Raw genomic sequence first — 13,623 nt, 5'->3', positions numbered from 1 at the left:
AAAATATTTTAACTTGTGCAAAAAAAAAAAGTTTCAGCGGAAATTAGCGGGAAAAATGGAAAAATCTGAGGAAAAGCGGAAACCCGCGGAAGAATCTCATCCCTGTTATTATTACTTATGAGAATACCAAACCACTGGAGAAACTTTTTGCTGTAAATTCTTTTCCCTCTCCATTACTAATTTAAAAGAAAAAGTGAGTGTAGCTGTAGGTAAGCCACTAAGTCTCAATAGCTGGAAAAAAAACTTAAAAATATCTTCTCATAATTTACATTCATTTGAATTATATTTAATTATATTATTATATTTTAAAATTTTCCCTTCAGTATTTGAAACTACATGGTTTACTCTAGATTTGACCAGATATCTAAAAGATGTCTCTTTCAGGTTGATTTTAGTGAGAACCCCTGTGGCAGAATTGTTGTTGTTGTTATTAATTTACGTTGTACTAGAGCTGCACAATGGGCTATTGGCGACGGTCTGGGAAACATCACGGAGGATGATCCGAAGACATGCCATCACAATTTTGATCCTCTGCGAAGGGGGGCGGGCTTTCTGCAACATACCTCTCTTTATTTTTTTTCTCTTTTACTGTTTCGGAATATTTTAATATTATTACTTTAATTAACTGTAACTTTACTTGCATTTATTTATATTGTGATTTGATGGGGGCATTTCATTTGTTGGTTTAAATTTTGTACCTTTTAGGTGTTATTCCTATTCAAATTTATAGTCAGGGGTCTGTCCAGGCCGCATTTACTACCATTTAGCGGTACCTTCACAAATTCAATTTTAGGTAAAACGGTAGTTTCACAAATTCAACTTTAGGAAAAACGGTAGTTTCACAAAATACTTTTTCTTAAAATTTTATTTTTGTACCCCATAAGAAACGACAAATCTATATTTTAACCATGTTTTTGTATTGATTTTTTAATATAATTTTTGATTTTTCACAAATTATGTTTAAATTTTCACAAAATAGGTACCTTTCACAAAAACCTAGACAGACCCCTGATAGTGCTTTTAAATTGTGGTACACATTATTTTTTTGCCTTTTCATTGAGGGGTCTCAGGGCACTGTTAGTTTTGGTCAAATCCGCTAACAGAAAAGCTCCTGTGTGTTTGCAGGCAGTGTGTCCCCTGATAAAGCACTGTTCTGCAAACACACATTTATATTTTTATTTTAATTATTTAAATTTTATTATGTCTTATTTCTATTTTATATAAAACAAATTTGGTTTCAGCTGCCTCGTGCGCTTTTCCAATTTGACTTAATGTTTCAATGTGTTTATTTGCCTCTTATGAATCAATATTGACTAAGTAAATTGAATTGATTTTATGATTAGATACCTCTCTAATACTCATATCTTTCTGCAAGGTAAAAAAAAAATTAAATTAAATAAATAATGAAATTGGATCAAATAAAATTTTTCTTTTTTAATTGAATGTAATTTTTTAAATTTCCAATATTATGGGCGACATTCTCGCGCTTTGTAGAAATGTAACACACTTATTATTTCCTTTAAGATAACACACTAATTATTTCGTTTTTTGCATTATGTAATTCATCTTCATGTTTAAAAAAAAATCTGTAGCTATAACTACTGAAAAAAGAGATCAAAGACGAAATCACCCGAATCGAACTCTTCAAAAAGTGGTTACTAAATGAGTGTTTTTATTTCGAGATACAGGTTTTTTAATAAATAATCTCAGATTTTAATATTAATGTGAAAATCAGTAATAATAACTGTATGAAAAAATAGAAAGAAAAATTTCTACAGAAAAGAAAACTAAATTTTTTACTTTCTCAAATGAGAATAGAAAAATCACAAGCTTTTTTATCCCACTCGGATGCGCAAGAAAGCATCTTTTGAATATAATTCTGAAGATAAAATTTTTGGAAAATTTCTGCAAAAATTAAAAGCAATTTTTTTATATGTTTCAAAGGAAAAATCTTTCTGTCAGAACTCTGCAACATTCTGCATCAATGTCGCCACGATTCTGCCACGGGGGTGAGAACTTGACTATTTTTAAGCAAGATGAGACATAATGTGCATATTGAACAAATTACTAAAATAACTGCATAAATTGTGTGAGCGATATCACATGCAATTTTCTCAGATTGTTTACCACATGACAAAATTGCTGTGCTAATTAAATATCCTGTATATTGTAAGGTGTTACCCGTCGAGCGGCAACCTTGTGGTATTGGGTTTCAAAAACACGTAAATAAATATCGCACCATCAGATTTTTAAATTGAGTAAAATAAAATGTGTACCTTTCTAATCAGGTAAATTACTAGAATCAATGTTTAATATTATAATTGCGCAATTAAGAATTATGATATTAACAGATTCCGGTACAATTCCAAATATTTAAAATGGCAAAATAGCGTGAAATCAAATTGGCGGAAGAATCACATCTATGCAAGACATCTCGCTAACAAGATATAGCAAAAGTTTCAACATTTCGTTAGATTATAAACTTTTGATTCGCTGAAGTCTGCAAACCAATGGTCTTGAGACACAATGAGAAACACACGATTTTTGCAGAAAAACGCAATGATTTGCTCTCACTTTTTAAACCAAGAAAAATAATAATACTAATTCATGGTACACCTAGAATACGATAGATTCCGACAGAAAATGGGTTGTGGTCAATTTTACATCAGATTTCAATGAACTGATTATTGAAGAACCTTTTTAAACATACTATTACAGAGAAATTTTTAAAAGAAGTCCAGATCAAAATTTTTCTGGTTAGTCAAGGAAGGATACTATAGCAAAACTCTCAAATAAAAAAAAAAGTACACTATCACAAATTTGAGGGGAAAATGTAACTTTTTCAATTTAACCCAATAATTAAGTCAGGGGTCTGCCTAGGTTTTTCTGAGAGGTACCTATTTTGTGAAAATTAAAAATTATTTATATAAATCAACACAAAAATATGGATTTATTATTTCTTAAGGGATACAAAAATAAAATTTTAAGCTACCATGTTTCCTAAAATTGAATTTGTGAAGGAAGGAAATTTGACCTGGACAGACCCCTGAAGTTTGATTGCGAAATTGTATATAAATTCTTAACATTAAATTAATTCTAATAAATTCTTTTGTAGCCTCAAAATTGTAAATAAAGAGATGAAATTTTGTAAGATATCAAAAGTTTAAAATCTTAAGTGACATTGTTTAGAATATTATTTAGAATCGGTTACAAAACTGTATTAATTTACACACATATAGGAATTTATTTAAATACCTGTGAATGTTTGCTTTCAGTTCGCATTCCACAGTTTTCAAAACATTTGGAACCTAATATATCAGGGACAGACATCAACATGAACCCTTTCTTAGTTAGTTTCTCCACAGCATACCTAATTAATGATTGTTCTAGAAGAGCCAAGTCATTTTTCAAAAAGTAACTCTTACTACCACACATTTGTCCTAAATTTTTCGTTCTTAACAAATTCAGTCGCTTAGTAAGATTATCAAAAGTTGAAGGAAAATAAGTAAACGCAGTTTTTGAACCCATTTTATGTAGTACAACTGGTTCTTCTGATCTATTTCTTGCCACTCTCGGATGCATAGCATTTGGAAACCAAAACAATTTGGGTGTTATGTTCTTTTTTAACTCTGCTGCTTTTATAGGATCACTTCGATGTAACTGTTGAAGTTCTTTAAGTGCATCTTGTAACTCACAAGGAACTTTACGTAATATGACATTGGAAGATATTTCTTTCAAATTTGCCGAATTACTGAAATAATCCCAGTCAACTGCTCTTTCGGTGAAATTCGAAGATGTACAGAAACATCGTACACGAATGTTTCGAATTAAATCTCTAAATAACATAATAAGAAAAATAACAGTATAAAATAGTACATACACTAAATTAAGACACCTTTAGAAGTTACGAAACATTGAATTTAACAAGAATAATAACTATTAATAATTAAGCAATACTTTCTAATCATTACTCATAATTTCACCTCTATGCTTTCAGCGAACGATGCGGTGGAAACAAAACAAGCGCCATGATTATTTAAGTTGAGTTGAGGAGAAGGAAAAATGCTTTTTTACTTTTTTCTTTTTGCGCGTGCGCTACTCTTGAACTTGATTCTAAGGGACCGTTTTCGCCATATGCAATTCACGCATCTGGGCTAGTCTCCATGATGGCTCTCATCTTTCCCTCCTTCCCAGGGCGAGGGAGTTGCTTGTCTTAGAATAATTACTGGACATGACTACTAGCAGGACCATCTATTTAAAATCAATCCTGTCAATTCACCTCTTTGTGTACCCTGTAACACTTCGCCTATGACTGGGGAGCATCTATTTGATTGTCCCTCTCTTCTTGACATTCGTTCCTGTGGTAACTTTCGTGCCCTCTCACCTTCTGGATCTACTTCACTTACACCGCAAGACGCCTTATGTCTGAGAAGACGATGGCGGACGTAATTTAATAATAATAATAAAAAATTCACGCATCTCCAATCCTTTTCTCTCGACGCAAATAAAAATATATTTTTTGAAAAGGGTAACAACGAAAACAAAATTTTTTTTTCTCTATTAACTACCGGGTACGAAAAGTTATCTTATATAAATAACATTAACTAAAGTTATCCTATATAAATAACATTAATATGAAAAAAGTGGTAGTAACAATGAGCAGAAAATAAAACTCATTAACCTTAATATTTTTTGATCTGATGATGATCAGTTTTTCTGTCTGAAAATATCATCTGTAATTAAAATATTAATACCCCTCCAAACCATTTAATCCTAACACGTAAAGATCCGATCATTAAATCAAAAGTTATTCAAGGAGGTCCGTTTTTATTCTTCAGATCCATAATTCAAAGAGTTCATTTTTTTCTTCACACTGTACATATTTATCTTCACTGCAATACATACACTCGTACATATACGTTTCTCGCTTCTAGATTGGTATAGGTACTTTATTTACGTCACACTAGAGTTGCACAATGGTCTATTGGCGATGATCTGGGAAACATCCCTAAGAATGATCTGAAAATATGCTATCACAATTTTTATCCTCTGCAGAGGGGATGGCTCCCCCGCTTTGATAACTTGAGGGTCTGCGCTTTCATCAGTTTGATCAGCCTGCGTAGGAACCGAGGGTGCGCGGTATCAGTCCTCGTTAAAGTGTTCAACCGTAAAGTGCTCGATTTCTCGGGCAGGTCATTGGGCTACCAAAGCAGGGGAGCCATCCCCTCTGTAGTGGATCAAAATTGCAATGGCATGTCTTCGGATCATCCTTAGGGATGATTCCCAAACCATCGCCAAGAGCTCATCATACAGCTCTAGTGTGACGTAAATAAAGTACCTACCTACTTGATATTTGAATAATTTGTTACTAAAATGAACTTTTCTTATCCTATTAGAAAAGACTGAATGCCAGTATAACAGTCATAATAAAAGGTTCCCTGTTATTAGAAAGACCAAAGATTGCCAGTGCTCTGCTTATATTTATTTAACCATCAGGCTATCAACTGCATTCTCACAAAAAAAAGAGATAAATTTGTGAGGGTAAAATATTATTTATTCATTCCTTATTTGTGATTTAATGTCACATTCTGCTTGACATAAAATATAAAGCGTATAAAATATAATACTTGACACGTTTAAAACCATAACAAAATGATAAACTAGGTGCAGTATTTAACATAAATATGTTCAAAATAATTATTTTGTGCTACTAACAAGTTATGTACTTTGTTTATTAATTATTTTAAAAAAAATCTTCCTCGTTAAAGCGCCGACATAATCATTTGTCTCTGTTGACTGCTTGTGTTTACATGCGTTCTGCTCTCTTTATGAAAATGTTCAGATAGTTTTTTTAAAAGTCTGTTCATGAAAAAGTATATTTTATTACCTTTAAAACCACTACGATATTTTCATAACTTTTATTTAATGAATTTAGAGCTGTGAACTCCTTTTCCTACTCGCTTCGCTCACCCACTCAATTAAATTTAATAATTTCACAATAGCCTTCAATCGCTGAGAGCGAAAGGATTATTACATTAAAGTTAGCAATTGTTAGTTTAAAAGATTCCAAATTTTTTTTATTATATAGCAGAAACATTTTTTTCCAATTCTCTTCTGATTAATTAAACTTAATGGTTCTGCTCGATTACAAACTATAATTTTTTTTTACAATCTCATTTAATTTTCAGTTATCATAACATTCTTTAAATATTTTTCTTCTAAGAGATTATATAGTAATAACGCGAAAAGTTATTACTTATTAATGCTTTAGAATTTTTAGCAGCTATTTTGTACGAATTATTTAAGTTGCATATGTTCATTATGTGCAGTTTTATAATAATGTTCATAAAATTCATTGAACAATTTAGTATTACTTTTCAACATGCAGATAGAATTTTATAATTATTTCATTTTCTAATTGTAAAACGATAGATAAATAACTTCGTCATAAAGTTTTACATAATACGGTAAAATTATGTGATTGCTCTCTATATATAAAAAAAACCCCAACCAATTTAGTTATATTCATAGTTTTTAGACTTATTAGGCATACTTTGATCTAAAGCTGAAAGCTCTTTATGAAGGTCATATTTTATCGTTTTTACATATTGACAAATTTCTTGTTTATTTTATTGATTATTTTTTTGTAGCATTCTCTAAGTTTTTTTAATATTGTTTCTAATATATTACCATAAAACAAGAATAAAAAACAACACCTATTTACGCATAGAACTGGATATATATATATATAGATATGAAAATCCAATTTAAGTTATAAAAGTTACTAAAAAATTAACTTTCTTTATTTTCTTCGTTAATCTTTCTTTTCTTTTTTTCTTCATTGTTTTATATATACAGCGGAAGCCGCTTAAGAAGTTTTTCAAAGGAGTGGAAAGAAATGACTTATTAAACGAGAAAACTTCTTAAACGGTGAAGTTTAAAAGCACATAAATTAAAAAATTTTAAAATTGTATAACTATTATTACAGAATCAGCATAATGGAATAACTATTTAATGTTACTTGTCATTTAGAAAAAAATTGCTAATAAATAAATACAAAGTTACCTACCTTATTTTTTATTTTATGCAATGTTATTTACATTTTTACAATTATTGACGAGTTGTTTGAGAGAAAAAATCGTGTAAAGTAGTTTGTTTTTGTTTTTCTCATTGCAATTGAAAATTGTCCAACTTCTGTAAATATTTGAACATTTCAGAAGGCACATTTTCAATACTGTAAATAAATTTTCGAGAAGTATCCACCCCTTTTCTGGCTTCAGAAAAACTAGAAAGTTTAGTAACGTTTTCTTCAGCTTCGCTCAGTTCTTCTGTGCCATTTTTAACTTCACAAATATCCTCTAATGTAAGCACATCACAAGGTAAAATTTCGTCGTCAACCGATACATATTCTTTAAACGATGCAGTGAAATTAAGCTTATTTTGGGGCGATTTCCAATCATTATCAAAATTTTCATTTGTTTCATCATCTGACAATTTATATTCTGCTTCAAAGTCATACTCTTCAGTTGTATCTCCGTCAGAGAATCTAGCCTTTTGAAAGCAATTAGCAATCGCAGATGGTGTTATTGATTCCCATGCTGATACAATAAACTCAATCGCTTCTAAAACATTGACTTTTTTTTAACTCTTCAGTATTTTCAAGTCCTTCCAGCATCCGTTTCACAAGTCGCATTTTATAATGCTGCTTAAATACCTTAATAACTCCCTGATCCATTGGTTGTAGAACAGAAGTAGAATTTGGTGGTAAGAACTGCAACTTGATGTTAGTGTACTTATTCTCCTTGGAATGAGCAGCGCAGTTGTCTACGAAGATTATGATGTTTCGTTTTTCTTTTCGCATCTTACTGTCTAATTTTTTCAAATACGTTTCAAAAATTTTAATTGTCATCCAGGATTTTTGATTACTGTCATAATCACAAGGCAGTGACTTAACATTTCGAAAGCATCTTGGTTTTTTCGATTTACCGATAACTAAAATCGGTAATTTTTCTATACCATTCATACTGGCCCCAACTAAAATTGTCAAACGTTCTTTACTGTTTTTTCCGCCATGACAGGGTTCACCTTTAAAGGCAAAAGTTTTATCTGGTAAAAGATTGAAAAACAGTCCACATTCATCCATGTTAAAAATGTCCTTTGGTTGATAACCTGAAATAAGTCCAGGTACTTTAGCTTTTCATTCTTCAGCTTCTTGTAAATCAACGTTGTTACAATCTCCTTTAATTGTTTTATAGACTAATCCAGCTCGTTTTTTCATCCGATCAATCCATCCATTGGAAAGCGTGAAATCAACGTTCAATTTCTCCTCTTTTCCTCTAATTAGAAGAGTTCCGTTGACAGGAATGCTCGCGGATCTTGTTTGTTTAAACCATATCATAAGTTTTCTTCAATATCCTCGTATTTTCCTCTTTTAATTCATTTTCTGGGATGCACAGGAACAAGAAGAGTTTAAGATGATGTCTTTCTTAGCAATAATGTCATTTAACGTAGTAACGGAAAGACTAACATTTTTCGCTATTTGAACCCTTGTTAATTGAGAATAGCTGTCAAAAGCTTTAAAAATTTTTACTTTATCCTCAGTAGATAATGCTTTACGTTTAATGCTTGTACAGAACATTTTCAACAAAAATCAAATTTTTTTTCCGACGATACTTAAGATAAAATCAAAATGAGCCTTCACACCAAGAAAATTCTCAATGAAATGATGCTAAATGTTTAAATGTATCTTTCGCGTCAGTCATTGAATGGGTGTCAAGTTTATTAAGGAAAGTTAATTAATTAATTGAAGCGTTATTAATTTAAAACTTATTAATCGAAAAATGAAGAACTCTGTAAGGAAAGAATGGCAAATATTACAATGATAAAATATCTACACTATTAAAAGAAAGTTCTTAAAATTAATTAATTGAAACTTTCTTAGTTTGTAATTTATTAATTGAAAAAAGATGAATTTTTAACAACAAAATTAAAATGGAAGACGAAAGACTGAATCAATAAATTAAACTAAATGAAACGTAGTGCGATCGTAATGTAAAAATTCTCTTTGGAAACATCTGAAAACTGCAACTTTAAATGGAGTATGATCGAAAGAGAAATTAAATGCGCATTTAGATTTAATTCTTATTAACACTTAAACATACCAATACTTAATATGTACCTATTTCTACCATAGCCGGTCAAATAACCGGATTTAATGTTTCTTGATTGAATGTATGGTATATTGATGTTAGGAAAGAAATAAACAAGAAAACTTTATTATAATTAAGCAAAGTTGTATATTGCCAATTTTTATGCATCACAAACACAAAGAATAAGAATTTTTAATTCATTGCTAAACGCATATTTTACATATATACAGTTTGTTTCCATTGTAAGTTTTCCACAGACATATTCTTCAAATCGAGAACAAATTTTGATGGTTTTATTGCCGTTACAATATTATATTTGGCACGTCTTACGTTCAACCAGTATATTCTCATTTTCAGAAAATTTATCTTCATCAATTTCCGAAAACTCTTGGCCTATATTATTTATTTCTTCTAAGAACTTGTGCTGTCTTGATTGCTTCGTCATTTTTCTGGGTAAAAACTAACCTAGGTTAGTTTTTACCTAGTTACAAATGAAGTAAAGCTATCAATATAAAATATAAGCCAAAACTTTTAGTTTTTGTCTCTTTTTCTTACACAAAAATGCCACCGTCATGTGGGGCTACTTTGTGCAGGATTTCGCAGTTTTTGAANTTGACTTTTTTTTAACTCTTCAGTATTTTCAAGTCCTTCCAGCATCCGTTTCACAAGTCGCATTTTATAATGCTGCTCAAATACCTTGATAACTCCTTGCTCTATCGCTTGTAGAACAGAAGAAGAGTTTGGTGGTAAAAATTGCAACCTGATGTTAGTATAATTATTCTCTTTGGAATGAGCAGCGCGATCTACGAAGATTATGATGTTTCGTTTTTCTCTCCACATCTTACTGTCTAACTTTTTCAAATAGCCTTCAAAAATTGCAATTGTCATCCAGGATTTTTGATTACTGTCATAATCACAAGGCAGCGACTTAACATTCTGAAAGCATCGGGTTTTTTTCGATTTGCCAATAACTAAAGTCGGTAATTTTTCTATACCATTCATACTGGCCCCAACTAAAATTATGAAACGTTCTTTACTGTTTTTACCTCCATGACTGCTTTCACCTTTAAAGGCATAAGTTTTATCGGGTAAAAGATTAAAAAACAGTCCACATTCATCCATGTTAAAAATGTCCTTTGGTTGATAACCTGAAATAAGTCCAGGTAATTTAGCTTTCCATTCTTCAGCCTCTTGTAAATCAACGCTGTTAAAATTTCCTTTAATTGTTTTATAAGCTAATCCAGCTCGTTTTTTCATCCGATCAATCCATCCAATAGAAAGCGTGAAATCAACGTTCAATTTCTCCGCAATTTTTAATGCTTTTCCTCTAAGTAATACAAAAGGGGGGAAGAAGCTAAGATTTTCACCAGGGCGTCATATCTAAACCTAGTCACCTTCCAACACTAGGCAAAGCCTCAACTGATTCCTAAATGGGTGCAATCCCTACAGCAAGAGGGAACTTCGCTAAACTCACCCTTTGGCTCACTTTATCGATGTTTTTGGCGCACTTACTATTTTGGGACTCCTTGCTCTGCATCATAAGTTTTCCACTGACATATTTTTCACATTTGGAAAGAATTTTGATGGTTTTATTGCCGTTACATTATTATATTTGGCACGTCTTACGTTCAACCAGTATATCCTCATTTTCAGAAAATTTGTCTTCATCAATTTCCGAAAACTCTTGGCCTATATTATTTATTTCTTCTAAGAACTTGTGCTGCCTTGATTGTTTCGTCATTTTTCTGTTTAAAACTAACCTAGGTAGTTAGAAATGAAGTAAAGCTATCAATATAAAATATAAGCCAAAACTTTTAGTTTTTGTCACTTTTTCTTACACAAAAATGCCAATCTAAAATTTTAGGTACTTGCTTGAAATTTGAATTCACAGTTAGTTATTCTACTTGAACTAATTACGCAACTGTTATTGCAGGAAATGTGCAACTAATAGAATACAATACGTTGAACACGCATTTCATCATAATTTCTGATCCGATGACCTTATAAAGCAATAAATTATTCTCCCGGTCAAATGAACGGTTGTGGTAGAAATAGGTATATGACAAGAATTATTCGAAACAAACAAAATACAAAAATTAATGATAATAGAATATATAATTGTCAGAAAAAAATCATGAAATCAAATGTGCAAAAACGATAAGATGGTATGTGCATTTTCGACGCAAAAGTTCTTGAACGATCATTTGACCGGTTATGGCATGTTTAGTGCTAAACATTCCAAATAAATTAAAATACTAGAGGCGGTGAACATTTCAATTAGTAGATTGGTAGAGGTAGCATCATTGTAGTTTTAAGCATACTTTTGGCTGTTACAGATACAACTTAATTTGGATATCATGTATGGATAATTATCTCAGAGAAGGAATAAAATTCGTTTTAGGAAAAAATCTATTTGTATAAATGTTAAGAAGATTATGACCATATTCAAAAATATAAAAACAAAGAAATGAAATATTTTAACGGAATCAAGTTAAACAATATCTTAAATCGTGAATTTCTGTTAAGATTATTCAACGGTAAGGACTGGTGGTCCCTAAACGCTCCCTCCCCAATCTTCACTCAAATAATTCAAAATTAAAAGTGTATGAACTGTTTCCAACGGACAGATAGGAGCATGGGAAAAGATGCAAGGTTGGCGAATTATCGAAAGGTAACAAAGCCAAAAATAAAGCCAATCCCCATAATCAATATTAAATTTGACAGTAATTTGGCTATCGCGAATCGCCAAAGATACTGTTAGAATTAGTATAGCAATGTAATTTAAACATATTTGGGCTAAGAAATAAAGAATTTAGAGTTATAGATAGACTTTTGTTTTCGATTAGTCGAGACAGTAAATTAATGAGCCTGACATTAGTATGGAAAAAAAAATTCGCCATTACATTGATGGTATAAGAAAAGAATATCGTATTTTTTATTCGCTTTTTATAACTTACAATAAAAATTAAATAATGGGTGGTTTAATTTAATTAAAATTCGGTTTGGATCGGCCAGTTTTCGGTTATTAAAAAAATAAGTTTAAGAAATTAAAGAAATTTTAAAAGCTAGGAAATATGTGATGCCTATTGCGGCATCAGAAGAATAATTTCAGTGGCAGAAACATCTGTTTAGATCTGCAATATCATGGAACAAATTTTGAACTTTCTTGTTTGTCGTAAGTTTAAAGAAGTGATGATGTCAAATATTACAGTGAGGAAACGGTTGCACTACCATAAGAAAGTACTTAAAATTAAATAATTGAAGGGTTATTAGTTTAAAACTTATTAAATGAAAAAAAAAACCTTTTGTAACAGCAAAATTAAATTAAAAAAATTATTGTTTTAAGTTATTTTATTTTATTGAAATAAATCAAAAGAAAAATTAAAAAATGAAAAAAAAAATGAACGAAACACTGGCTAAGCTAAGTAAATTTTCTAAGAGAATAAAGTCTTAAAAGTTCCAAAATTTTAGAAATTAAATATTTCTACTGAAGAGAATTAATTTTATGTTTCAAACGATTTTCTAAAAGCTTAGATAGAAGGCAGGGAAAATCTAGAAAAAAGTTTCTGATTCCATGGACTCGGGAAATTAGGCCGAAGTAAATGAATAATACCCTTCCAAAATTTTGTTAAAACCCTCTAAAACACGTTAATTTAAAATTTGCCAGAAAAAAAAAAATAGGAATAATTCAGAGAAGATCGTTTTTTTTTGTTTAAGTTTCATTTTGTGGGGAGAAATGTCTATCATGTTTTTAAAAAAAATGATCTAAAAACAATACTGCTTATTTTATTCTTTTTGCAGGTTCCATTAGAGTTCGACAGAGGACAAAGTCTCTTACGACCAAAGCTTATAAATCTCAAATTTCTTCGAGGAGATAATTGCATCCTTAACAATCGTGTACTTCAAAACAAGACAAATTCCATATTGTTTTTCTTTTAATGCTTACTGGGGTTACTTACAGGAAGTTTTAGGCTTAGTAGTTTAGAATTTTCTTATTATTGTCAATTATTTTGATTTATTAAATGCTTGTAAATATTTGCATTTTTCATCGATTTCGTGATTAATGTTATTCATTATTTTCTTAATGCACTTGTGTTGATTTAAGTTAAATAAAATTTTCTTCTATTTTAAATTTCTCAAATCCTCAGAAATGGTTGTTGTTGTTAATTTATGTCGCACTAGAGTTGCTCAATGGGTTATTGGCGACGGCCTGGGAAACATCCCGGAGGATGATCCGAAGACATGCCATCACAATTCTGATTCTCTGCGGAGGGGATGGCACCCCCGCTTCGGTAGCTCGATGACCTGCGCGCGAAGTCAAGCACTTTACGGTAGCACAGTTTAACGAGGACCAATACAGCACACCCTCGGTCCCTACGCAGACTGATCCAAGTGGTCACCCACCCGCACACTGACCGTAGCCAGTGATGCTTGACTTCGGTGATCTGCTGGGAACCGTGTCTTAACGATCAGT

The 13,623-nt window shown here is 31.1% G+C and overlaps 3 protein-coding genes across 3 annotated transcripts in view; all 3 read right to left on the bottom strand.

Annotated features, from left to right (window-relative positions):
• Nucleotides 1-4,038, bottom strand: part of LOC122271576 (serine--tRNA ligase, mitochondrial-like) — a 584,968-nt gene extending 580,930 nt beyond the window's left edge. The window contains exons 1-2 of the mRNA XM_071184311.1: nucleotides 3,958-4,038; nucleotides 3,256-3,835 (exon numbers count right to left, since the gene is read on the bottom strand). Coding sequence (XP_071040412.1) covers nucleotides 3,256-3,835; nucleotides 3,958-3,968 — 591 coding nt within the window. The 5' untranslated portion in view covers nucleotides 3,969-4,038. The remainder of the gene's footprint in view (nucleotides 1-3,255; nucleotides 3,836-3,957) is intronic.
• Nucleotides 4,039-7,167: 3,129 nt separating this feature from the next.
• On the bottom strand, nucleotides 7,168-9,594 carry LOC107451763 (uncharacterized). Its single transcript, XM_071183949.1, has 3 exons — nucleotides 9,480-9,594; nucleotides 7,987-8,169; nucleotides 7,168-7,622 (listed from the first exon to the last, which is right to left on the bottom strand). The coding sequence occupies exons 1-3, from the start codon at nucleotides 9,592-9,594 to the stop codon at nucleotides 7,168-7,170; spliced, it is 753 nt and encodes a 250-aa protein (XP_071040050.1).
• A 125-nt stretch (nucleotides 9,595-9,719) lies between these two features.
• Nucleotides 9,720-10,406, bottom strand: LOC122271577 (tigger transposable element-derived protein 4-like). Its single transcript, XM_043053376.2, has one exon. It carries the CDS (start codon nucleotides 10,404-10,406, stop codon nucleotides 9,720-9,722), a length of 687 nt encoding a protein of 228 aa, XP_042909310.2.
• Nucleotides 10,407-13,623: the final 3,217 nt, after the last annotated feature.

This window comes from Parasteatoda tepidariorum, chromosome 8 (assembly GCF_043381705.1).
Source record: "Parasteatoda tepidariorum isolate YZ-2023 chromosome 8, CAS_Ptep_4.0, whole genome shotgun sequence".
Taxonomy (NCBI): domain Eukaryota; kingdom Metazoa; phylum Arthropoda; class Arachnida; order Araneae; family Theridiidae; genus Parasteatoda; species Parasteatoda tepidariorum.
The sequence above is the reverse complement of the archived record's forward strand: the minus strand, read 5'-3'. Positions and strand labels throughout refer to the sequence as shown.

Excerpts from the sequence above, each read along its gene's own strand:
- LOC107451763 (XM_071183949.1), bottom strand. The coding sequence starts at position 9,594 with ATGACGAAGCAATCAAGACAGCACAAGTTCTTAGAAGAAATAAATAAT. Across the intron at positions 8,170-9,479 it reads TGAGAATATACTGGTTGAAC|GTTATCAACCAAAGGACATT; the intron begins GTAAGACGTGCC and ends GACTTATTTCAG. Across the intron at positions 7,623-7,986 it reads ATTACCGATTTTAGTTATCG|AAGCGATTGAGTTTATTGTA; the intron begins GTAAATCGAAAA and ends TCAATGTTTTAG.